We start from the raw sequence: 25,473 nt of genomic DNA, 5'->3' as shown, positions 1-25,473 counted from the left end.
GGTCAGTCGTGTGTTAATGTATGTTCTCGGTCTGGACGTGTGTGTGTTTGTGTGTCTGTGTGTGTGCGCGCGTTAGGAGGAGGAGCTGGAGCGTTTGGAGAGGGAGTTTGCGATCCAGTCTCAGATCACAGAGGCGGCGCGACGCTTGGCCAGCGATCCGCATGTCAGCAGCAAGAAGCTGAGGAAACAGCGCAAGGCATCATACCTGAATGCCCTGAAGAAACTGCAGGACATGGAGAACGCCATTAATGAGCACCGCATCCGCTCGGGCAAGAAGCCCACCCAGCGCGCCTCGCTCATCATAGAGGGTACCACCACCACACGCACACACTCACGCACCCACACTTCACTAATGAGTTAAGGCGTTCACTCATCATAGAGAGTACTATTGCACGCACTCTTACACATTCTCACGTTAATAAAGAGTTACGGCGTCTGTGGCGACCACGGTGTCCACACCGATGCCCTGCTCATGTTTTTGTGCGTGCGTGCGCGTGTGTGTGTGTGTGTGTGTGTGTGTGTGCTGTGGTTAAACGAGTTAACGAGTCTTCCCCCATGAAGACTTTCCAGGCTGAGAAACCTAAACCCTGCGCTCAGAGCTATAAAATAGTGTGGAACCGCTGCGTAGGACGAGGCTGCCCATTAAATTCGTTTAATGCACACACACTGGCACACACATATACAAACACACACCAGCTAGTGTGCTTGCCCTCAGACTATATCTTATGCCAGTCATTAGCAGTCTCTGGGAAGTGTGTGTGTGTGTAGGTGAGACTGTGTGAAACGATGTTGAGCACTGCATGCGCTCTCACTCTCTCTTGCAGAGGCTAATATCGGCTCAGAGGACAGCTCTTTATCTGACGCTCTGGTGCTAGATGATGGTGAGTTACACAAACACACACACCACTCTGTCACTGTGCTGACAGCATTCCACAGTCAACCTCTTACACATCACAGCCTCTCCATCCCCTCTGGCTCGCCTCACAGCCCACATTGCAAACCCACCACACATCACACTCTGACTCTTACCCCCTTCTTTCCTGCTCCCTACAACCCTCGCTGTCCCAGATGACCCCCAGGTGACGGGGACCCCCACATTCTCACCGGTCTCCTCCCCGCATAAAGGCCTTCCTCCCCGGCCGCCCTGCCACAGCAGACCCCCTCCTCCACAGTCTCTGGAGGGCCTCCGGCACCTGCACTACCAGCGCAGTGACTATGACAAGTCGCCCATCAAACCACGCATGTGGAGCGAGAGCTCCCTGGACGAGCCCTACGAGAGGGTGAAGAAACGCCCCTCCCACTCCAGGTCTGCACACGGATCATCCGTCTGCTCGCGTGCTTACCACTGTCATGCAGGCATAACCATCGCAGACCTTTTTGCTTAACAAAAATACTGGGTGAAATTAAAGTGTGTGTTTATCAAGGTATCGTGTGTGCCGTATAATTATGTATGTAGGTCATCAGAGCATCAGAGATGTGTGTGTGTGTGTGTGTGTGTGTGTGTGTGTGTGTGTGTGTGTGTGTGTGTGTGTGTGTGGTAGTCACAGGCGGTTCCCGAGCACAGGCAGCTGTGAGGCTGGGGGGAGTAATTCACTTCAGAGCAGCCCAGTGCGCACCCTGCCCCACTGGAACAGCCAGTCCAGCATGCCCTCTACTCCAGACCTGAGAACCAGGAGCTATGTCCACTCAGCCAGGTATATAAACACACACACACACACACACACACACACACACACACAGCTGCGCAGTTACATATTGAATCATCTTGGTACAATACACAACTTTCTTAGTGATGTTGCTGCATTATTTTCGCTCCCACTCTCTCGGTCACAGCCTCTCTCAGCCTTTCCGTGGGCGGAGCTCAAGCCTGGAGTCGCAGGGGAAGCTGCTGAATATGGAGGCGGAGTCAGACGCGGGACTCAGTCCCGAGCTGTTCCTGTCAGGGCCACAGAGGGCGGGGAGCAACGGTTCGGTGGCCCCTGACGACTGTTCGTCCTGCACCAGCCATTCAAGCTCGGAGCACTATTACCCACCATCAGGCGCCAACCCGAACTACTGCACGCTGGCCGAGGACTCGCCCTCCAAGGCGCGCCAGCGCCAGCGCCAGCGCCACAAATCCGCCGGACACCTGGGCGCCTCCAGCTCAGGCAGCATGCCCAACCTGGCGGCCCGCAACGGGGCGGCCCACGCGGGCATGTGCGGCAGCCACCAGGGCGTATACCTGCACAGCCAGAGCCAGCCGTCGTCGCAGTACCGCATCAAGGAGTACCCGCTGTACACGGAGGGTGGCAGCCCCAGCGCCGTGGTGGTGCGCAGCCTGGAGAGCGACCAGGAGGGCCACTACAGCGTCAAAGCCCAGTTCAAGACCTCCAACTCGTACACGGCCGGCGGCCTCTACAAGGAGGGCTGGGGCTCGGGCGAGGACGGCGAGGGGGGCGGTAGCGCGGGCGGGGCCGGGGGCGGCGGCAGGCTCACGCCGTCCAGGTCGCAGATAGTGAGGACTCCGTCACTGGGCAGGGAGGGGGGCGGAGGAGGCGGAGGCAGGGCGGCCGTGTCGGAGGAGCTCCGCTGCTGGTACCAGCGCTCGTCCGGGTCGCTGAAGGAGCACTCACGGGTCACGCATACGGGCTCGAACGCAGCAGATGGCCGTGTGGGGAGAGTGGGGACGCTCGCAAAGTGTTCACCAGGTGAGACACACACGCGCGCGCGCACACACACACACACACACACACACACACCTGCACACACACACACATTCTCTTGCATAGATTTCTTGATATACTTATATTCAGTACTTACCCAATATGTTACTTATACTTATAACAATCTCTTATCCAATAAATACTTGGAGTGTGTAAACTTTCCAAATAATAAGACATCAGGCTGTATGTCTAGGGAGAGGTGAGAAATAATGTTGATTTAATGCAGGCAAGCATTTCTGTTGTAACAGTTTAGCTAAGTGCATTCCTATGAAGTGTATGAGGGCGTGGGGGCCTCTCTGGGTGGTCTGTGTGTGGGTGTGTGTTTATGTGTGTTGGGGGATGATGGAAGAATTCACACACAAGCTCTGCCATGCTGGAGTGTCACGGAGCTCATGCTACTGTGACAGCCTGCTTCATGGGAGTGCACATTAGTGTGTAATATCTGTGTGTGTGTGTGCGTGTGTGTGCGTGTGTGTGCGTGTGTGTGTGCGTGTGTGTGTGCGTGTGCGTGTGCGTGTGTGTGTGTGCGTGCGTGTGTGCGTGCGTGTGTGTGTGCGTGCGTGTGTGTGTGTGCGTGTGTGTGTGTGTGCGTGTGCGTGCGTGTGTGCGTGCGTGTGTGCGTGCGTGTGTGTGTGTGCGCGTGTGTGTGTGTGCGCGTGTGTGTGTGCGCGCGTGTGTGTGTGTGTGTGTGTGCGTGCACGCACTTCTAGCTGCCTCCCCACACAGCCAGAGGAGTGGAACTCCGTGCAGTGAGACGGGGGTCACCCCTCCCTGTAGCCCCCAGCACATACTCAACTGGCAGAGCGGGTAAGAGTGCCTACTGGCTTTTGGGGGTTAGCTGAGCGCAAAACTCTGCATGTAAAAACTCTGTTCTAACTCTTTAGCATTGTATTTTTTGTCTGTTTACTAAGTTATTCACATTTCATTTTGCTTTCAGTTAACTTTTAATTATAGCAAAAGATATCAAATTCTGTAAGTTATTTGTGCTTGAATATTTCCTTCTTTTAATCTCAGTGGAACATCTAGATGTTTTAAAAGTGATCTATAATGATATAGGTTCTAACATTTATACTAGACAGGGCATAGTTACTGGTCTAGTGAACCCTCACCAAGTCAGCTGTGCTAACAATCTGACAACACTTGACCAGAGGCTTGATGCAAACGATCAACCAATGTCACGACTTGTCAACCAGCAATGGCTGCATACTCGTGTCCGTTAAGTGAGCAGCACTTTTTAACATCTGGCTGAGGTGAAATGTTGTCAGACGTCTGTTAGGAAAGTGACAGAGGTTAATCCATCTGCTAGTTCTTGAAAAAAAAAAAACCTCCCTAAACTCTAATCAACCGAATGCAGTGCGAAATTACAAGGTATGTGTTTTAATTCTCTGTATAAGTGAAGAAATCCACCTTGGTTTTACTTTGACATGGTTGGTCAGAGTTTGGGTTGTGGGAGTGTGAGGAACACTGACTTTAGGTGTAGGGATGTGCTACTGTAGAGCTGCCCTCTCTGTTGCACTAATAGGCGCTTGCTCTAGTTAAAGTCTGTAACAGCACTTCCAGAACATCATCCTACCTAACCACCATTGCTGTTCTTTCACCTGCTACCTACTGTCACAATGCACACACCTGCTAACCTCTCTCTTTCTCTCTCTCTCTCTCTGTCTCTCTGTCTCTCTCTCTTTCTTTCTCTTTCTCTCTCTCTCTCTTTCTCTCTCTCTCTCTTTCTCTCTCTCTTTCTCTCTCTCTGTCTCTCTCTCTCTCTCTCTGTCTCTTTCTGTCTTTTTTTTTCCTCTAACCCCCTTCCGCTTGACTGCTGTGTCTGGTGTGTGGGTGTGTGGGTGTGTGTGGTGTTTTTCTTTGGGGCAGTGATACAGCTGAAAGCTCTCCTACTGAAGACCGCTCTCCCTCTCACCAAAACACTGAGCAGTAGAGAGGTACTCTCACTCTCATTGGCTCTCTTTCTCTCTGTCTCTCTGCATGGGGATTAGACCTTCTCTTTCTCTGTATACTCCCAGACTGCCCTTTGGAACGTCTGTTGTGTCAAGTCCTAACTCTGAACAGTGTTATTGAGACAGACGGAGCAACACCCGTAATGGATGTGTGTTTGGGTGTGTGTGTTTCATCACAGATCGTTCAGTGATAGCTGTTTCCTGAGCAGTCCTCTGTGCTCTGAGCTAGCGGATGTGCAGTGGTATGGGCACGAGAAGGCCAAACCAGGAACACTCGTCTGAACCCATCCTCAATCCCTGCCCTCCTTCATCCCTCGCTCCCTGGAACAGTGTTCTCCAGGCAGGTCTGTCCATGGGCTGGACCTCAACACACCTAGACAGTCGTACGGCTGGAGCCAACCCCCCCCCCCCCCCCAACTTTCTGTATGTGTGCATATCCAGTGGTACAGTGGCTCTGGGCTACAGGATCGCAGAGGTTGGACTCATCTGGACTAAAGCGAGTGCAAGTAGACCTTTCTGACCCTCTCACTGCTTACCTTTTGAACTCTGAACTGTGACCCAGTTAGCTGCCAGCCAATCGCGCCGTATGCACAAACCTCCATTGTCCAGTTCTGTCGCTGGAGTCAAGCGTGGTGGATGCACCCTCCGTTCTGGAGATGTGTGTGTATATGTATGTGTCTGCATTCTAGTGAAGCACCTGCCTCACTCATAATTCAAACACACATCTGTGTGTGTGTGTGTGTGTAATTCTGTACTGAAGATGGAGAATTCAGAACTCTCAATGGCCATCTTGTCACATTTCATGTGCTCTGTTCAGGCAAGGTAAAAGCAATGAATCACAGGCCCCACTCACAGAGTGAACCATAAACCCTTGCTCCTGATTATGGACGTCTTGTTTTTTCTTTTTTTTTATGTTCTGTAAAAATATAAATAGAAGTGAGTTTAAAGAACACAGAAGATAGCAGCCGAACCCACCCCTCAGATGCAGACCAATAAAAAAGCAGCATTTTGTACATTGTTCTGTTCAGTATCACTATATGTGGAAACTGGAGGATCCTTGAGCAGTCCCAAAATATACACACAAAACAGAGTCCCAAGGATGTAGAGATACGCAGCAGTATAACAGGCTAGCCACATCATGCACTGTAATGACAGCTGTGGCTGCTTTAGTGAAATTCAATTCCTCCCAACTAATATTAGTCTAATGTTTCTAACATTCAAAGCTACAATCATTGGGATTTTTCTTTCCTTGGGTATTCCAGGTAGTCTCTGAATCAGATGAAGCCCATTACTTAGTCTAGATGCTGATTGTTACTGACACATTGATGGTTGGAGTAAAACTTTAGTTGTCATTGGAGAGCAGTGTGTGGACGGTCTGCTTAGTGTTAGGAGAAGGATTGAATTCAGGACCAGTTGTAGGCATTTTAAAGTGAAGTGGTTTTGGGGGTTCATGGTCTCTGTCAGTGTGCAACATTTGTTCATCATTTGCAGTCCTTTGGCAGTGCAGTTGCCTGGATTTTCTTTAGTAAATGTTTTAACAGAGCATTAGGCTATAGCAGGGGCTGTAGCTTCAAACCAGCAGGGTCCATTTCCCCAAAAAATCCTCCTAATTTAGAGATCAATGCAGTAGACAGAGAGAGTTCCCCCAGTAATGCTCACTCTGCTCAGTCTGTTTTACAAAGGTCTCTCCTTCCCTGATCATGTGCTGGAGGACAGCCGCTCAATTCTAACTGATGAAGTACTTTATGTGCCATGTTTCCTCTCAAGCGGCAGCCCCGTGTACTATCATCTACAGTGGCCTCCCAGCCACTATGGTGCTCTGAGCCTGTACTGTATACCAGTGAACTATAAATCCCACAATGCCCTGCTCTGAGGCCCATTTCTAAGATGGACTGGCGCAGCCTTGAAGAAGCGCATGCCCACAGCTGCTCATCCCCACGCCTGCCGTGCATCACGATATGGACGTCATTCCTAAGCAGCAACTTTCTCATTTGTAAATCTGTTCAGAGTGGGTGTTAGTCGTGGTGTTTTTACTCTTAAGTGCCAGGTGAAACTAAAAACGGTATACTGTAAGAAGTGTATGGTTTACCCTGGCAAAGCCACAGTACAGGAGCACAACCGAAAGATATATACAATATATACAAACAGCACATTCTATTTCATCTTACCTCTCTGCCATTCATAGGAAGCAGTACAGGAGACAAGCATTCCAGTACACTGTATGAGCAGAATACACGTGTCCAGACCTCAGTTTGAAACCTCAACAGTGACCATGAGCCGTAAACTCACTTCAGCCTCTCGGAAGCTGAGGTGATTACAGGGTGTTCATGTTTTGTTTTGGTTTTATTGGTTTGTTTGTTTTTGTTTGTTTGTCTGTCTGTCTGTCTGTCTGTTTAATGTCACGCAGGATTTTAACAGCGAGATTTTCGCTAAAACCGCTGGTGCCCTTCTCCTCCAATCTGTAACCCTGTGACAGGGAAACACACCAAGCCATACAGAACCCTCCCAGAGCTCACAAAAACACACTTGCATATGGGCTGTGAAATACTGCTTAAATAGATATCTAAAAGCACACCAGTTTTGTTTTTTATGGGATATGTACGTGCCATCATGCCTTTGTGTCAACAGCCTTGGCAAATGTTTGTGTTTTTAGCAGCAGGGTAGGAACCTCCTGAGATGTTACATGGCAATATTACTGTAACACACGGCAATGGAACAGCAGTTGCTACTTGTGTCGCTTGTATGGCTGTGGATTTAAGTCCTTGCTATTACCCGATATGGTACAATTCTGCCTCCACATATTGCAGGCTTTCAAATGAAATCAGTATTAAAGCCACAGTGATGTTTTGGAGGTTAACTGGATTAGGTCTTGTTCCCTTGCATGCTCGACCTTCATTGTGCATTACTATTAAAACAAACTGACAGATACCCAGCTCAAGAGATCCCTAACTCTAACCAGAACAAAGCGTCTCATTCCCACCCCATATAGTGCTGCGGTTCAAGCCTTGTGGTTAACTACCCCTTCAGCAGTGAGAAATGTGTTCTCTCCTCATCCTCTCCTTCCTATCTATATTTAATAACAAACCTAAACCTTTTATAACAAAAGAATAAACTAACACATTTATCAACATATATGGAAAACTCTATGGAAACCTGTCTGGGTTATTTTAAAAGAAGAAAAACGTTCAGATGTTTTAAGGTTTTTTTATCGATCAGTATTTGTTTTATTTTATTTTTATTTTTCACTAAGTTGGGACATAGTAACAACCCTTTCAGGTGCTACACGATGACCAGTTACTGCATTGTTTCCTAGCTGTAGACCTTTCCTAACTGTTGTCAATAGTTTTAATACAAGTTGTGCAAAATGAAGGATGTTAGTTACTAAACTGTGTCGGTCACTCCCTCATCCTGACAATAGAGCATGTTCCATGAGTTTATGGAGTTCAGTTCAAACATAACCAGACACATTATAATGGTGTTGTAGGAAAAAAAATGTGGAACTGTCGGTCAAAATAACCAGATTCCACAGTTAATTTATTCTTTTTCTATTAAGAATTTGTATAGTAACTTTACATTTTTCAAAAACCGTGTTGTTGGCAACTGATACTGAATTTTCCAGATGAGAAATGTGGTGGTTCTTGAGATTATGAAAATAAATTATTGCTGAATGTTCTCTAAACTCAGGTGTGATATTTTTTTCCTTTTTTTCAGTTCTGAGATTAGTTTTTTAAGGTCATTGTTACACTCCATTAAAAAACTATATGCAATTAAAAAACAGAATAATATGAATACATAATGAATAATTATTATGCATAAAAGGTAAGTAGAAAGTGACAATGATTGCTCTTGTTCTTCACCCTCTCCAGTATATTCCATAAGGTCATGGCATACTTGCTTCCTCATAAATAGTAATTAGAGAACTTGAACATTAGAATACATTATAATCTGTATAGGGAGAAGCGAGTGTATTGATCTGCTGCTAAGTTCCATTTATCGCTTTGAGATAAAAATCTCTGGCTTTTAATTTCAAAGGAGAACTTCTTCCTTAACCATTATATTTTAACCTTGAATTTATAAAATGCCAAGATCCTGAATGCAATGCTAGGTTGCAGGGAAATCCATTCATGGTGCATGTTTCCTCTTTTCCTGGACTCAATACGAAGTTCAGGTTACAGTTAGAAAAGTACATTACTGTATTGCTGTATCTGAAGGACAGGGTTGCCTCCAGTTAATAGACGTTGTAAAAAGGTAAGGGCATCTGGTCATAACGTACTAGCAGGTTGTTAGCATCCGGTCAATAGGTACTACATACTAATTATATAAGTTTGCACTGTGGACACAACCTGTTGTCAGTAGGATGAGACTGATGTGCTTTTAAAGTCATATTACAATTTAGAAAACCCAATGTTTTGAAAGACATGGCAGTCTTATGCCTCAAGATTGTTACCCCACATACTTGATTAATAGTCCAGCTTTAGTGTGCGTCACCTGCAGCTGTTGAGAGCCACTGCCAAATTCCACAGTTTTGCTCTTTCTCTAACTGCTGTCTTACATTTAGTTTGAGCATAACTGAGGCCCAGTTTTTGGTAGTTTTTGAAGTTTGCAAGTTACTTGCCAACTTGCCTGTATTTTGACAAAAAAACACTTCTAATAAATTCCAATTATTATAGGAACATTCTTAACAAGGACCAATAGTTTTTAAAGACATGTACATTCATATGTATCTCCTAAGACCGTTTTTATATAAACCTCCCCCCAGCCCTCAATTCTATTCTCCTAAAGAGGTCCTCGACAACTCAAGCAAGCCTAATCTGCCTACCCCCCCAACCTATATCCTTACCAGCAACCATGTGGCATAGCGAGCGCCCGTCCTGCATTCATCAGTCCTGCAGGTGGAGGTGTCATTGTGAAGACAATGGAAGCTTTAATGACTCAGTGGAATTTCACTCAGCCTGTCACCACTTCCAGTTATGCAACAGACTTCTATGAGTCACACCTCTGGCTCTCTGACAACTTCTGTTCTTAAGTCCAGTGGAATCCGCGACATCCTCTGAAGGTTGTTTATATGTGGGGCGGATTTCCAGAAAGATGTTTGCCCCCCACACAATGGCTTAGAGTTTCCACTGGCCAAAGGAAAACAGAAAAGTAAGTAGTGGAGATCTGGCTACTGCTGGGTCAGATACTGTCAGCCTAGGGTGTTGTTTGAGTGTCTACCAGTGTATGTGCTATTTTGTGTGTTTATCGTACCTTTTGGGTAAACAGTGAAGTGTTCAGCTTAATTATGGAGGTTACCTGTATTGAGTTGATTTTCTTTTCGAGTTGAGTGTGACTCATGGTTAAGTTCCACTCATCCAGTTACTGATAACTTGCTTCTTGTACCCAAACACACACACTGTGCTACATAATAAAGTCCAGTTCTTCCTGAACAGTGTTGCTGTAGCAACCCTGCAGGGTTTGGGGTGCTGCGGAGTGTTTTGTTCCGGCATTCAACAGCAGCTGGAAGTTGTTATATCCTCATGCAGCTTAAGTGTGTGTATGTGTGTGTGAGAGAGACTCCCACATGTAGTGAGAATGCAATGTAAGTGTGAAAGGATGCGTTCTTGGGGTTGTGGACGTGCATTTGTGTGTGGATGTGTTTCCTCCTCTCACTAGTGAGTTTCAGAGTGGTGTGTTTAGAGTCACAGGCCTCTCATCACCATGGAAACTGCAGCAGGGGCTGCTGGGGTCTATAGTCTGTGCTTTCTCTGAGTCCCTGGGAGAGATCTGCTGCAGATCTGCCAGCAAGAAGGTCATGACATCTGGGCCTCTGACTATGTGTAATATTACAGAGAAAACATGACTGCCAATCACTTAGGAGAGGGAAGCCGATAGGACAACCCCGCTGCGCTGGACTGAGAAAGAGCAAAGCAATCTGTAATGGCACTAGTCTCACACACATGCTCTGCTCACTATCGCTAGTATTTTAACCCTGGTGACTATAGTGTGCTGCTTGAAAGCAAACTGATTGGGAGTGACACAGAGGTGCAAAGCCTGCCCTTCATTTCCTCCAAGGGTGGATGAGTTTCACAAGCACTTTATTTGAATCTGTAACCTTAAACATATATGGAGTGAACCTTGTGACATGCTGACAGCTTGTTCCTTAGGAGTCCAGGAGGAAGCTGTTACGAATGAATAAAATGTGCACAAATGTAATAAGCATTTTATAAATTCTATGTTGCCCTAGCAGCAGGAAGTCTCACTTCCTGTGACTTGCGATTTCCTGTCCACTGAGGAATGAGAGAACTTTAAAAGAATTCAGCAATCAGAACCCATGTGCAAATGAGTCAGCAGAGACCAGTTGCCCCTAATGGCTTTCATCTGTAAATGCAACATTTCATGTGTTCCCGTCTTAGTCCAGGAATCACTTTTTTCAGTTAAAATCACATAAAAACAACCTAGAGACATTTATACAGTTTTAGCCTGGAAGGGTTATATAGGAAAAGAGAAAATCAAATGCAGATGGACATATCAGAATTTCTAACTTAACACTGTCATACTGAATAGAATAAACATACTTTCTCAGAAATGAAAAACAAGATGTATTTTACACCAAGACTGGTATAAGATTTTATTTTGAAACATTTGCTTTCACTAGCGACCGAATATTTACAATACACTGTTTATTTACAATATAAATTGTGTGTGTGTGTGTGTGTGTGTGTGTGTATATATATATATATATATATATATATAAATACAGAGAGAGTCAGAGCGCATTGTATTCTACACATTTTGAAGGGTCTGTCGAGAAATGCTTTTGACAGATTGTCATTAGTCTCTTCAAACCCTACAGAGAGAAGTAGATATTAGAAACGTGTCACACATATACATCAAATACTAAACATTTATTTTAAAAAAAAACAAAAAAACAACCAGCATATACCACATCTACATCACACACTAACCTGGATGTACTTTCTCTGAGTTTCATCGTTGAGAACATGAGCCACATGTTTGGAGAAGATCTTCTCTCGGCCAGTACGAGCGTGAATGCCTACCATGGTCACACCGATGGGCCATGGAGCATTTCCTATTGCCATCTGCAGGTACGCATCATTTGCCTGTGTCCAGCCAAAACAAATTATTTTCTACTTTTGCATTAATCTGAATATGACAGCTTGTCATCAGTAATACGGCTTAGTTTATTCTCAATAGGTTTGGAGCCCAATATTGAAAGATGGGACAAGCCAGTGTAATTTGCTTGTGCAGGAAGCTGTTCAGATTTGCCTAATTTATATCACATACATCAGAGCACAACATTAGAAATAAAACATTACAAGAGCTTTTTAGGTGTAGGTGTTTAGACAAAATCTTAGATTTAAAATGCACCTGAGTGAACAAAAATATTTTATACTTATTTACATAAGTGTTATAAAACACTCATGTCCCCTGTGTACAAAACCAGTCTTATGCAGTCAAAGAGAGCACAAGCTGGCTGGCTCTCAGAGAGACGACGACAGCCTTGTTTCCCTCTCTCTCCCAAGGATCAGTGGAATGCTAGCCACATGCTAGCAGGCATCCGTCACATCACGTACACAGAACTGGGCAGTTCAAATGCTCCTACAACTGTGCGCAGCTTGGTTTGGCACTGCAGGATGTGGTGGCTGGCTTCACGTGGCTCAGAGGGATCATATGTTATTTCCTCACACTCTCAGCCTGGAAGCTGATGGGTAATAATGGGTGATCTAACTAGCTGGTTGAAACCAACAATTACTAAACTGGGAGAACACTGAGTAAAAATAAAATCAAATAAATACAAGGGCAAAACACACAACTCATCACACTACCACAGTGATTGTTGTTGTGATGTTCTTACAGTGTTTTTGCTTTCAGCCACAGATAATAGAACCTGTCATCCAAGAAATATAATGAGTTCCATTTTGGGCTCCTCTGTTCACTGAATAATCTCCCAGAAGGCTTGGAAATCATCTGGGTGCTCAGTGGTGAGACAAGCATTTATGACCTTTTTTGATTAGGAGTGCTTTCCGCCATGTAATTCTCCCATGGAAAACTTTTTGCCCAGTCTCTTTCTGATTATAGACTCACGAGCTTAGCTGAGGTAAAAGAAGCCTTCAGCTCTTTGTCTGTTGTTTTAGGATACTTCACAACGTGGATGATTTTATACTGCGCCCTTGGAGAAATTCTGGCAGGCCAGACACTCTTAGGAGGATTCACTACTCTTTCAAGTATTCTCTGTTTGGAGAATATGGCTCTCACTGTGGTTCAGTGGAGTTCCTGAGCCTTAGAAATAATTTTGTAGCCCTTCTCAGGCTGACCGATAACTTTTTTCTTTAGGTATTTGCTTTGATCATGGCATAATATATGTATTTTATGGGAATTAATACTAAGGCTCAAAATAAGTGAGGTTTATATAGAGCTGTAATCATGCCTGTCTATGTTCTCTCATCTACCTCTTGCTGGCTCCTTCCCCCCACCCCTTTCTTGGAATAGATTGATTTAACTACAGTGTAAATCCTCATCCCCAGGACCAGTTAGTATAACCTCATCTATTTACCCCAAAGTTAACCAAAAAGCTCTGGCAATGTGTTTGTGAAGGTCACATTTGCAGGGCTTTGGAAAACAGCATAGAATTTCATCACAGACCACATTTGAGGATTAAACAAGATTAATCAAGATTAATCCAATTATTGCTTTCCAAATAAAAGAAACATCACTTCACCTCACCTTTACATATTCCCTCTGCAGCATAAACTTAATGATGTCTGTGATTGATTCCTTAATATCTGCAGACAGGTTCTACAAGAGAGGAGAGTCAACATTAGGCTCATTGAATTAAATGTCCCACAGTCGTACAGAATGGCGCTTAGTAAAAAAAATGTGTACCTTCTTCCTAAGTTTTCTGAAGAGAGGCGTGAGGTAAGATTCAGTTTGTTTCTGGGTGGCACTGGCCAACTTTCCCTGTACACTGCGCTTAACATGGTCCTCTCTGCCGTTTAGTTCTTTAGCCCATACACCTAACAAGAACTGAACACGTACCAAATTCCACAATAGCCTGTACAATACAAATGAACAGATTTGAGGACTTCCATTACAGTCCACAAGAGGTAAAAGTACATCATACCCGCAGCACTTTGTCTATGATGTCCATGTCTCTCATGTCATCCCCAGTGCCCAGAGACTCCCCTAGAGCCTGCAAAAGTTATAGAGTGGTTAAAATACATGAGTTATATCACAATCTTAAAGAACAAAGATTCAGACTTTGTAAAGAATTCACTAGTGGAACGCGGAATTATAGTGAGTTGAAAAATAATGCTAATTTCAAAAGTTAGACTGCAGCACCATCTGCTGGTTCATAGCTGAAGTTGACACCTTTCACCCAAGTAACTCCACCAGAAATCAGTTTACACAAATCAGCTTGAATACAGAAAAAAGGGACATGAGTGCAAATAGGGATTTGGGTACCTCCAGCTCCTCAATGGTGGTGTTCTCTTCATGCACCTTGAGATCATGCTGCGTGTCCACCTCTCCAGCCTCCTGGCCCCCCACAATCTCATTCAGGTACTGCTGATCGATCTTATCCATAGCCGCCTTCAGATCATTCCTCAAGCCCTATGCGCATGGACAGTCCATCTTACCACACAACCACACCCTCACCCTCAGGACCAACTCTGCATTTTGATTAAAATGTGACTCCTTGCCTCGTTCACTTCGGGTGCGAGGATTTCGATCTTCCGGAGCCTCTGAAAGGTGTCATAGTCAGACTCTCCAAACAGACGCACTGGCTCGCCACGCTCCCTCAGACGCCGGATCACCTGCAGCAAGCCCACAGTTATACAAGATTGAACCACCAATAACAATAGGAGGAGCAAGAGAGAAGACCAGCCACTGGTGGGGACTACCTCCTGTCGGGAGAGGGTCATTGGTAACTTCTCCTCTGTGAGCTCCAGCTCAGGGGTGGCTGAAGTGGACGGTGTCACGGCCTCCTCCTTCTTCTCATCTGGCTTTTGTTTTTTTTGTTTTTTTACAAAAGAAAAACAAAAACAAACAAACAAAAAAGACAAATTACTGATCCTGCCTCCTTCTCTTTTAAATCACTGCCTCTCTTCACACTACTGTAAAAACATGAATTGCAAATGTAACCTCAATTAGTGCAGGCTGAAAGAAGCATAATTAATAAAAAATGCTGATTAGTTAACCCTACGTATGTCTATTCAAATCTACATGCTACAACATCTTTTAAATGTTAATAGTGAAAACAAACAGAGTAATATCACTCCTAAGGAAGGAAATCAACAGAGAAAGGGAAAATGCACGTCTCATATTATAACCAAGCAACAGATCACCGACATATCCTCAATGACACCACTAACCCTGTGAGCCATGTTCTTATACTGTGGCTGGTACAGAATGCGAATAGACTCTAGCATAAATAGATTACAGAAGTCTGGCATATCATGCACTTACATAAAACTTAACACAACAGCCAACTCAAAGACACACCAATAAATAAAACAAAAAATAAGAACAACTGCATCAATCAGACAGCAGTTTTCACACACACATCAGATCTCTAGATATGAGCAGGTAGATTCATTCAATACTCAAACACAGATTTGCTCATCCTTTTTATAAACAAAACGCAATGCCATTCAAATACATTAAGGCCATCAGTTTAGTGCAAACACTGAAAGCAAGGCTCATTAAAAGAAACAAGGTAAACAAATGAAACTAATCCCATTCTTTCTTTATGCTTAAAAGAAATATGACATTCGGGGGGGGGGGGGGGCATGCATTTTGTCCATAAAGAGCCAGCCACTGCTTGACTACACCCTACCTGTGTCACAGGCTGTTCAAGAGCTACCTGCGCACCCACACAGGACACAGAGAGAGCGGGGCAGAAGATATGAGCTCGGACACACAGGAGAAATAACCGACGATTCTTGCGTAGCTAGTTAAAGAGAACTGTGACTTAGAGAAAGAGAGAAATGCAAGATACACGATAGAGGAAAGTCTGAAAGGAAGAAAGTAAGTCATAGGAAAGGGAAATGCGACTACGCACATTATCGGGCTGACACGGGTTGATTAATTATAATGAGCTTGATTTCAGTAAGATCCAGAAAAGGAGCAGTTAGAGTTAATTAACGTAGCTAGCTAGGTAGACAGCTTGCCTTATATCCACATTTTTTATAGTAGATTTCTTCCTCTTTTCGGGCAAGATCAGCTCGCTTGAAGTATTTCTTTGAATCCTAGAAAGGTAATAAAAAGAAATAAACGTTACTATGCGACTTATCGATGGAGTGGGTCATCGTTCAACTGTGATTAGCTTTTTAGCGTAGCTAGAAAAAAAAGCTACTAGAATGGGCCCTTCATGTCAGTGTGTGCCCTACTGGTTACAGTGGTACTACGAAGATGTTTGAACGGCTGACAATACTTTGTGAGGTTCAGAGTAAGACCTGGCCCCGATTTCGTGCGTAAGATCTACCTAGCTATGCTAGCTAGAAGGCTATATCAGGGCTATGCTAGCTAGCTAGCTAGCTAGCTACCGAGGTACAAAACAAGACTGCATAAAAGACTAGAATGCTAACCAAAAGTCGTTTAACTCTTGTTTAGCACTCACGTCAACGAGTTCTTTCTCTTCAATTAGTTTCCTCTTCCTCGCAATCTCCGCTTTCAGAATATCCATCATTGTAACTGTAAAAGTTAAAATGTGGCACTGACTATAACTAACTGCGAAAGCAGAAAGCTAGCTAGCTCACTGGCAAGTTGGTCAACCGGAAGTTGTAATTAAGGAGTTCCGCTAAATGTGCGCTTGGTTGAGCGAATCTATGGCGAGAGATAATTTAGCCTCTGACGTGAGAGCATGTCGCCCTCTAGTGTTTTGTCCTGCAATACCAGTCGATAATATCTTGCCTCACGTTGTTCAACCCAGAGCCGGTTTTCTCCATAACGTCTCTGGTACAAACTACGTTAAATAGACGGTTTCAGGAGCGAAGTCACCAGAAAGATAAGCGCGCATTTTGGTAACGGAAGTAGAGATTTGTGCCATTTATCCACCGCGATTATTCAATTTCCTTAACAGCTAAATCATTACTAACAGATATGTCAAAATATTGTATGTATGTCTGTCAAAGCATTATTCCACGTATATCCTTATACAAGGACGATCCATATAGGCATGCATTTAGATTTAGCTAATAAGGTCCTTCAGGTCTCGCAATAATGGCAGAATCTAAATGACTATGCAAGTCAACGTAATTATCAGGACTGCATCAGTTACAGTGGTATGAAAAGTATTCGCCGCCTTCCTGATATCTTTTTTTTTTTTGCATGTTTGTTACACTTAAATGTTTCAGATCATCAAACAAATGTAAATATTAGACAAAGATAACACAAGTAAGCAAAAAATGCAGTTTTTAATTTAAAGTTTTTATTATTAAGGGAAAAAAAACACCAAACCTTCATGGCCCTGTGTGAAAAAGTGATTGCTCCCTAAACCTAATAACTGGTTGGGTCACCCTTAGCAGCAACAACTGCAATAAAGTGTTTGCAATAAGTGGCAATGAGTCTTTTACAACACTGTGGAGGAATTTTGGCCCACTCATCTTTGCAGAATTGTTGTAATTCAGCCACATTGGAGGGTTTTTGAGCATGAACCACCTTTTTAAGGTCATGCCACAGCATCTCAATCAGATTCAGGTCAGGACTTTGACTAGGCCTCTCAAGTCTTCATATTGTTTTTCTTAAGCCATTCAGAGGTGGACTTGCTGGGTGTTTTGGATCATCGTCCTGCTGCAGAATCCAAGTGCGCTTCAGCTTGAGGTCACAAACAGATGGCCGGACATTCTCCTTCAGGATTTTTTGGTAGACACCAGAATTCATGGTTCCATTTAGCACAGCAAGTCCTCCAGGTCCCGAAGCAGCAAAACAGCCCCAGACCATCACACTACCACCACCATATTTTACTGATGGTATGATGTTCCTTTTCTGAAATGCTGTGTTACTTTTACACCAGATGTAATGGGACATACACCTTCCAAAAAGTTCAACTTTTGTCTTGTCAGTCCACAGAGTATTTTCCCAAAAGTCTAGGGGATCATCAAGATGTTTTCTGACAAAACTGAGACGACCCTTTATGTTCTTTTTGCTCAGCGGTGGTTTTTGTCTTGGAACTCTGCCATGCAGGCTATTTTTGCCCAGTCTCTTTCTTATTTGTGGAGTTATGAACACTGACCTTAACTGAGGCAAGGGGGGGCAATCACTTTTTTACACAGGGCCATGTAGGTTTGGATTTCTTTCCCATAATAATAAAACCTTCATTTAAAAACTGCATTTTGTGTTTACTTGTGCTATCTTTGTCTAATATTTAAATTTGATGGATAATCTGAAACATTTAAGTGTGACAAACATGCAAAAAAATAAAATATCAGGAAGGGGGCAAACACTTTTTCACACCACTGTATATAAGTGAACACACCCTAACAACAGGTGATATTCTCCAAGATACCTAAAGAATAGTAGCCTGGGAGGATTATTTGTCATAATGGACACGAGTTCAGTGGTCAAATTACTTTGTTCTTATTTGATTGAGAAACCTAGCTAGCATTTACCCTAAAGAGAAACTGTGTACCTACAAGTCACTCATGGCATACAACTATAGCCATTACTATTTTGTCTGTTTCCTGTGCTCCTCAACCCGGCTGGAGTTAATGTACATTCTGAGTACAGATAAGTTACACTTTCATGTAAGAAAAGGAGATCATAAGCCCACTATTTGTCAGACATATCCTCGTTTTAGGACCTAAAAATGTGTCCAGTTGATTTCTAAAATACCTAAAATGTCTGGGATTTTGGATTTCCTTTCATAGTGAAATTTGCTTTATATAGTCTCCATACACTGTGTGGCTGTTTTTGCTTTACTTTGACCATTGTTTATTTTCACACACTGCAATCGGTCGACCATGTACACCCTTTACATGCAACCACTGGTCAGGCTGCTTCTCAGCAGCTGCTTCTGAGAAGCATATGGCCAAAGAGGATACATGAAGTTTACCTTCTGCATGATCTTTTGTATGGAGCCTTAAGAAGGAATACCCAGAGATTAAATAACTTTTTTTAGACTATTAATTCTAATGAGACCGAGAATAAAAACAAATCTGTCAGAATTATAGATGTGAAGTGACCAGAGTTTGTGTGAAAATCTCTATTATACCAGATTTCCACATGTGGATTGTACATCTGCCTTGTTAAAACAATATTTTTTTGTATCTAAAACAGACTGACTGAATACTGAAAAGTGTGTAAGTGTATTTTATGGCAACTCAATTTCATGTAGGTTCTTAGATCCTGCCAGTTACATAGGTAACGTGGTCAAAATAGTCCGATGTCCAAATAAGCTGTTAATTGATGTTTCTGATTAGTAGGTGGAAACTGCTGAGAACAAATGGTACAATCTACTCTGTACGTGAATCAGCTTAATCATTATATGAACGGACGTCAATATGCGCCATTGTTGTGGCTTTTATTTCTGAAGGACCTTATTAAATGTAAATGCATACAGGCTGATGCAACATCCCTTTTGCTTTTCCCTTTGCATCTGTAACCCCCCCCCCCCAACACCGTTTACTAAAGCATCATACATATGCTGACTATTCGTTTCTTCACTGTTTGCCCAACAATCCTCCACATCTGAAATATTCATCTAGATTTGAATTTCTTAGTTTGTTATACTTGTTTAAAGACATCCAGTCTCTTTAAACTTATTCTAAGAATTTCATAATTTAAATGTACTGATCTACTTTATTTTAAAATATTTGCTAAAATAGTTGTTCTCGTTATTCCTGCATAGTCCTACCAACTATTTACTGTTGTTAAGTCTTTTTATGGAGAAATCAGTGTGTAGGACTTTACATGGATCGGAGACGTATAAAGTTTCTTGCAGTAACAAATTAATGTTAGTTTCTTATAATTCAGTCCCTTGTCTGTCCGCGTAATGCAAATCTGGACATTCTTTTTTTTTTTGTGCCCTACAAAATATTCGCTACCATCAGGTGGCGCAAAGGACTACATGTGACGAATTTTTAAAGAATTAACTGATTTATTTATTTACATCACAAACGAGCGGCCCCGAAAGGACACCAAAGCATCATCTAAGGTGCCCCGGAGACAAATGCATTTTTAATGGGTTACACGATTTCTATTTTGGTATGGGAAAAGAGAGACTTGTCAGCTGGGACTGGTAGCGTAATGAGTTTTTACTGATTAAAGAGACGGACCACGGTCCAGCTGTCTGCTGATGAACTGTGCGAATCAGACGGATTCTGGCTTTACAGCGCTCTCTCTGTTAAAATGGAGTTTGCAGAGAGGAGACGGAGCAGGAAATCGCAGAGCTTTAAACTGATAAATGATCAAGGTAAGACGTTTTAGTAGGTAGACCAGGCAGACTCACACTCCCCGTCGCGGTATTCTGGTCAGCAAAAAGCAGCGCCACAAACAATAGGGCAGGGAGAGAATGGCCAGCGCAACGTCAAGACTCAGGAATGCACCTGTACTGCATGTCCAATGCCCCCATTGTCATGCCCCAAAGAACATGAGCGCATTTCTCAAGTGTTAACGTCTGGTCCGTTCTCTCTTGGTCATATTGCTTGTTGCTATGCCTCTTTTATAGTCGAAGCCAATTTAGCTATAAGAAATCGACATTTTAAAATATATTAAAAATCAAGGAACACATGTTTTATCTTTATTACATAGTGAAAATATTCTGTGGAGGACCACATCATGGTTTAGCTTCACCGTAATGATCAGACTATCTACAGGTGGTATGGTGTGCGGGAACAAGAGGCAGAGAGCGTGGGATCACTGGCCCGCACCCGCAAAATCCTTTGCGTCACGCAGGCAGGGATCTAGAGCGCGCAAGGGGCAAATTACGTCACGAATAGGATTAGTTTCTGTAAAATGTTATATGCTTGTTTTTATGACGTTGTTCACACTTTTCTAATAAAGTAAACTTTCAGTTTTTAACTGTTTGAAACGTAGACCAAACTAAAAATCGTCATTTATCCACTCCTGGCTACATGGATCAAAATCTTTAAAAATATAATAAATAAATAAATAAATAAACAAACAAACATTTTTTTCCCCATAGATTATGGTCATGAATTTGATAGTGCAGACCATAATGATACAGACAGCGAACCCCTGGATGCCTCTGAGAGTGAAGGTATTGTACGTGATGCTAGGTCCATTTTTTTTTTTTTTTTTTTTCAGGCAAAAATATTCTGTAGTGATAACCCTGACTCTCTCAGTCTGGCTAGGTGAGGAAGGCATGGAAATTAAGAGACAAATCACAGGCATGATGCGGCTGTTGAGTGACAAGGCAGGACGGGTGTACCAACGGGCAACAAGAGAAGGGGATGCCCTTAAGCAGGAACCCCAGGAAGAGGTTCTCGGCTGGCCTGTGTCTCAGAACCAAGCTCCTGGAGAGCCCCAGAACCCCTGGAGCCCAACTCCACCAGTGTCCCAATATGACACTCGCTCTAAAACCCAGAAGATGCTTAACAACTCCAAAAGCAGAGGTGGGTTGCAGAAGGTACTGGAATATATTGGACTGGATTCATCCAGAGTAATCAAGTTAACTCTCAAGTTAAAATATAGTTGAGGCTGTATAGACACCTGAAAATTTTAGATAACAATCATATTCGCACAGTCAAGTGCGGAAGCCACTTACCAGTGTCTTCACACCACAACACTGAAGTATGACGTCATCAGAATGATGACGACATGCAGCTGTTCTGTTTCAGACTTGGTCCTGCCCCCAGTGCCTGCCACCGTGACAACTGGCTCCACCTGCTGCATGTGCAACTGCAAGAGCACTCTGCAGGCCATTCTGCTGGAGTTGCGCACAATGAGGAAACTGATGCAGACTCAGCGAGGTATAACGCACACAACCCGACCCCTCCCACTCCCCTATACACACCCAGAAGCTATGACATCATGCTTACTTACATATACATATTACCTAAATGAATGCAATGCATGTTATGTTATACTCAGGCTCCCAGGAGAAACATTGCTCTGTGAGCAGCACCTGCTCCTCCTATTCCTCTGCTCCCAGGAAGAGATCTCATAAGAGGAGGGCAGTTCATAAAGTGACAGCTTTAACTCCACCCTCTGCAAGGACTGCCACACCCCCATACCCTCCCCTTATTTCTGAACGTGTTGATGAGACATCCCCTCAAGAAATGCAGTCTAGAGAGAGGCCTGAACATTCCCTTTCGGTCACCCACTTATGTGCCACGACGCCATCATCTCTTTACACTCTAAATAGAGGTCAAAACTCCACTGAGGTATTGAAGTTTGTGTGTTTGAATTTCTGCTTTTTAAAACTTTTTCCTTATGTATTTGTACACACAGGGTAGATTTATGTATAATTATTGAAGCGTTTCCACAATATGCATTGACGTCCTCACCATGTGTCACTCTCAGCCAGAGGTGCAGTTAGCTGAGGTTTATGTGATGTGTGTGAATTTTGATGTGTTGTTTATGCATGTGTATGTCTGTATCTGTGTATTAATAAAGTATATTAATATACCAGCCGTCTGTCTCTCCCAGCCGGAGGTGCGGTTAGCGGAGGATTATGACGTGTTCATCCCGAAGGCACAGTTGGATTCCATCCTAGTGAACTACACACGCTCAGGCAGTCTTCTCTTCAGGAAGCTGGTGTGTGCCTTCTTCGATGACACCACACTGGCCAACTCCCTGCCAAATGGCAAGAGAAAGAGAGGCCTGAATGACCACCGCAAAGGGCTGGACCAGAACATAGTGGGAGCCATCAAAGGTGGGTGGGCATCAGCATACAGGGCAACTCACAACACAACAGTGCCTAGGAATAAAGGCGATCTATAAAGAACAGGAGTAGAAGAATAAAATTTTAGTCAGTCTGACTCTGGTATAAGATGAACATTTAAGTGTATCAGAAATATGCATATATATATATATATAGCTAAGGGGGGGCCCTAAGTTAAAGTGTTTGATAACAGTGAAAGTGAATGTTGTCCTGCACTGCTCCCCTCAGTGCTGTGGTTGGATCATTCTAGAATGGAGGGAATTGCCAGTTTTGTGGTGATACTCTCCTTAATTACCAACCCTTGAAGTCTAGGTTGGTCACAATGACCTGTCCAGACATCTTGATTAGTTATTTTAGTCTAGGCTGCTGGCATCACTCCCCCACCAAGCATGTTTCTGCACAAAAGATATTGCTGGATACGAGCAGAACATACATAGAATTCAGCTGCGTACAATGAAATACCTGAGCATTCTCAAAAGGAGAAACTGTACTGTTCTATACTATTGCCTCAGTGTTGCATGTCCATGCTAGGCTTCAGGTGAACCCCACAGGTAACTGTAGATCTCTGTGTCTACCACCTCTCACAGGATAGATACAGGACTTGGCAGGGTTTTCAGTTTCTAAAGTCCACTACCATCTCTCTTAACCTTGACCACACTGAGCTGTAGATTATCCCTCCCACACCACTCAACAAAGCTGTCAATCACAACAATCATTGATGCACCCAACAGTCATCATTATTTAATTGTACATCTCTGAGTTGTACTTGAAGTAAGAAAAAAAACCATTGTTTTACAGTTTGATGGTTTCATACAAATTTCACAGCTGTTTCTGTTTGAGTCTAGTGTTCACAGAGAAGTACTGCACGGCAAACAGAATTGAGAAGCTTCCTGGTCCACGAGACTGGGTTCAGATCCTTCAAGACCAGATCAAACTGGCTCGACGACGCTTAAAAAGAGGTTGTGCACCCATGTAGTTGTTTTTTCCTACTGTGATCTCTCTAGCTGATCAAATGGCAAGGTGATGGTTAAAATGTACATCATTGCTGACCTGTGCTTGGTTGTGTGTGATCGTGCAGCAGAGACAACTACGGATTGTGATGAGATATACAACAGGATACATACAGATAAAACAGGTACAGAAGCACACCAACCGTGTCCCTCTACCCCAAAGAGATCTCCTCAGTGTAGGCTCATTACATTACTCCTTGTATAACTTCCATGTGCCTAAAACACAAAAATATAGTTTGTCTAATCATATAAATGATTTGAGGTTATACAATTATAAAATAATTTTACAACCTTTTTCCTGAGAGGCAACAGTGATTGTGATATATTTTATTTCCTGTTACAGGTATGGATTGCATACAAGCAGAAAGTCAGGTTGCTATGGAAAATACTTAAGATGGCTTAGTTTTTTGCAAAAAAAAAAAAGAAAAAAAGATGCTCTTCAGATGAAGTCCTGTTTTCCATGGAGTTTAATAGGTTTGGACTGCACACAGTAAGATTTAAAGTAATTTTAACTGGCCCAAGGTCAGTTTTGGCTACACGCAAGGGCAGATCAGTCAGAATAAAATGGTGGCATTTTGCTGATAAGCAAGGACAAGATGACATGATCAATGCGGACTAAATGAGCTTGCACATTTAACAACAGAAACCTCCTAACTCTGATACACTGTTAAAAGAATATTTTTATGTTTCATTACAGACGCTTCCTGTTGCATTTGGTGGTTTTAAACTTGTGTGAATGACATAGATTGATGTAGACGTGATAGCTAAATATATAAAGTAATGTGTTTGTACTTCCTTAACCTCATTCAAGTGCTTCACAAGACCAAGTGGAGCTCTGTTGAGAAAACAGGACTGTGTGCCTTTATCTCATGCCATACTAAGAGGACCCTCTCCAACAATATTCAAAAAGGACCTTCTTTCCAAAGTTTTATTTTAAACACACACACATTATATAAAACAAAAAAGTATTTGTTACCCCCTTTGCTTTGTAAACAATGTATCAGTACTGTAACCCTATGAGCTGATTAACACATGCTAAATTTCTATTGTAAGAGGATGTCTGTGTAATGTGCACAACTGAGTGAAGTTCCATGTCATAGTAACATGAATTTTACCTCACTGTCTTAAAATTATTGACTCATTGTTAAACTGTAGGTACAGATTGTCTATGTTAATTGTTAAAACTGTCAGGGAAAACCAGCCTCTCCCCACCCACCTCTACAAATGTGGTGTACTGTACCCCATACATCTGGGTGTTGTCGTTGGTCTTAATTTGTGCTTAAAATGAATAAACATAGGTCTACTGAGTACTGGTAAAACGGATCCAATATGTTTTAAGTGTCTATAGTAAGCAACAGTAATGGTATTTTGGATAGAACTGCATGACCAAAGCATTTGTCACATTTTCACACAGTGTGCTAGATCAACAAAGATCTTAAGTGCAAATTTCTCCAAGAAGAAGGTTATCTGAAATATTTTGATATGTGGATAGATTATTAGCAATTCTCCAAACCGTTTCAAAAGATTGCCATGCGACATTAACGCTAAACATGTTAGTGGGGTAAACAAACCAGCTTTCGGTATGATTTGATGTGGCCTACAAAGTATCAGTCCTATAAACACTTAAATGACTTTAAATTGAAATCAAGTTTTAGTTAAAACACAATGAAAAAACAAACAAACAAAGTAATATAACTAGGTATAACTACTACTACTATTACCTATGCCCATAATTAGGCTACTGTAATGAACAGTTAGTGATGCGCTTAATTAAAGGTACAAACGATTGTTGACTTTCTATTGCCATACCTCGGGTGCTTTAAAGGGGAGGTAATCGCGCCAAAGCGCCAAAGGAGGACCCTTTGTGATCTACACTATTTACTGGAAAGTCTACAACAGCATGACCGTGTCCGTAATTAGTTGATTAGAAAAGGAATGCTTTTGTTCTTTTGTACTAAACCTTTTTGCAC

General features: G+C 43.1%; 3 protein-coding genes across 22 annotated transcripts in view; 2 read left to right on the top strand and 1 right to left on the bottom strand.

The window, feature by feature from the left end:
- The window catches only part of frmd4a (FERM domain containing 4A), a 99,252-nt gene extending 90,922 nt beyond the window's left edge, over positions 1–8,330 (top strand). For 10 of the 13 annotated variants that reach the window (XM_035525512.2, XM_035525513.2, XM_035525517.2 and 7 more), the window contains 7 exons: positions 77–308; positions 825–881; positions 1,069–1,306; positions 1,542–1,694; positions 1,834–2,687; positions 3,413–3,509; positions 4,831–8,330. In XM_035525512.2, coding sequence (XP_035381405.1) covers positions 77–308; positions 825–881; positions 1,069–1,306; positions 1,542–1,694; positions 1,834–2,687; positions 3,413–3,509; positions 4,831–4,933 — 1,734 coding nt within the window. In that variant the 3' untranslated portion in view covers positions 4,934–8,330. Of the gene's footprint in view, positions 1–76; positions 309–824; positions 882–1,068; positions 1,307–1,541; positions 1,695–1,833; positions 2,688–3,412; positions 3,510–4,568; positions 4,637–4,830 lie in introns of all 13 variants that reach the window. The other 3 variants (XM_081715378.1, XM_081715377.1, XM_081715376.1) reach the window with 2 other exon arrangements.
- A 2,914-nt stretch (positions 8,331–11,244) lies between these two features.
- On the bottom strand, positions 11,245–16,434 carry prpf18 (PRP18 pre-mRNA processing factor 18 homolog (yeast)). 3 transcript variants are annotated; one of them, XM_027015104.3, is made up of 11 exons: positions 16,269–16,434; positions 15,820–15,897; positions 15,486–15,512; positions 14,551–14,652; positions 14,350–14,463; positions 14,114–14,260; positions 13,773–13,841; positions 13,535–13,675; positions 13,376–13,447; positions 11,596–11,751; positions 11,245–11,477 (listed from the first exon to the last, which is right to left on the bottom strand). In XM_027015104.3, exons 1-11 carry the CDS (start codon positions 16,335–16,337, stop codon positions 11,397–11,399), a joined length of 1,056 nt encoding a protein of 351 aa, XP_026870905.1. In that variant the 5' UTR covers positions 16,338–16,434; the 3' UTR covers positions 11,245–11,396. The 3 variants fall into 3 exon arrangements, with proteins under 3 accessions (XP_026870905.1, XP_026870906.1, XP_081571507.1); XM_027015105.3 differs by lacking the exon at positions 15,486–15,512 and having other exon boundaries at positions 16,269–16,433; XM_081715381.1 differs by lacking the exons at positions 15,486–15,512; positions 16,269–16,434 and having other exon boundaries at positions 14,551–14,648; positions 15,820–15,890.
- Positions 16,435–19,776: 3,342 nt separating this feature from the next.
- bend7 (BEN domain containing 7) lies at positions 19,777–25,238 on the top strand. 6 transcript variants are annotated; one of them, XM_035524916.2, is made up of 9 exons: positions 19,777–20,060; positions 20,793–20,867; positions 20,953–21,222; positions 21,448–21,579; positions 21,701–21,993; positions 22,259–22,484; positions 23,339–23,452; positions 23,572–23,628; positions 24,315–25,238. In XM_035524916.2, the coding sequence occupies exons 1-9, from the start codon at positions 19,997–19,999 to the stop codon at positions 24,521–24,523; spliced, it is 1,440 nt and encodes a 479-aa protein (XP_035380809.2). In that variant the 5' UTR covers positions 19,777–19,996; the 3' UTR covers positions 24,524–25,238. The 6 variants fall into 6 exon arrangements, with proteins under 6 accessions (XP_035380809.2, XP_081571490.1, XP_081571489.1 ...); XM_081715364.1 differs by lacking the exon at positions 20,793–20,867; XM_081715363.1 differs by having other exon boundaries at positions 20,793–21,222.
- Positions 25,239–25,473: the final 235 nt, after the last annotated feature.

Source organism: Electrophorus electricus, chromosome 6, assembly GCF_041902795.1.
Source record: "Electrophorus electricus isolate QZ-2024a chromosome 6, ASM4190279v1, whole genome shotgun sequence".
NCBI classification, from domain to species: Eukaryota; Metazoa; Chordata; class Actinopteri; order Gymnotiformes; family Gymnotidae; genus Electrophorus; species Electrophorus electricus.
The sequence above is the reverse complement of the archived record's forward strand: the minus strand, read 5'-3'. Positions and strand labels throughout refer to the sequence as shown.

Bases quoted from the DNA above. Each gene is read 5' to 3' on its own strand.
- bend7 (XM_081715363.1), top strand. The intron at 21,994-22,258 runs GTATTGAAGTTT...TGTCTCTCCCAG, and splicing joins GAGGTCAAAACTCCACTGAG to CCGGAGGTGCGGTTAGCGGA. The intron at 22,485-23,338 runs GTGGGTGGGCAT...GTTTGAGTCTAG, and splicing joins CATAGTGGGAGCCATCAAAG to TGTTCACAGAGAAGTACTGC.
- prpf18 (XM_027015104.3), bottom strand. From the start codon at position 16,337: ATGATGGATATTCTGAAAGCGGAGATTGCGAGGAAGAGGAAACTAATT. The intron at 15,513-15,819 runs GCAAGCTGTCTA...GTGGGTGCGCAG, and splicing joins ATAAAAAATGTGGATATAAG to GTAGCTCTTGAACAGCCTGT. The intron at 11,478-11,595 runs GTTAGTGTGTGA...TTCTCTCTGTAG, and splicing joins CTCAGAGAAAGTACATCCAG to GGTTTGAAGAGACTAATGAC.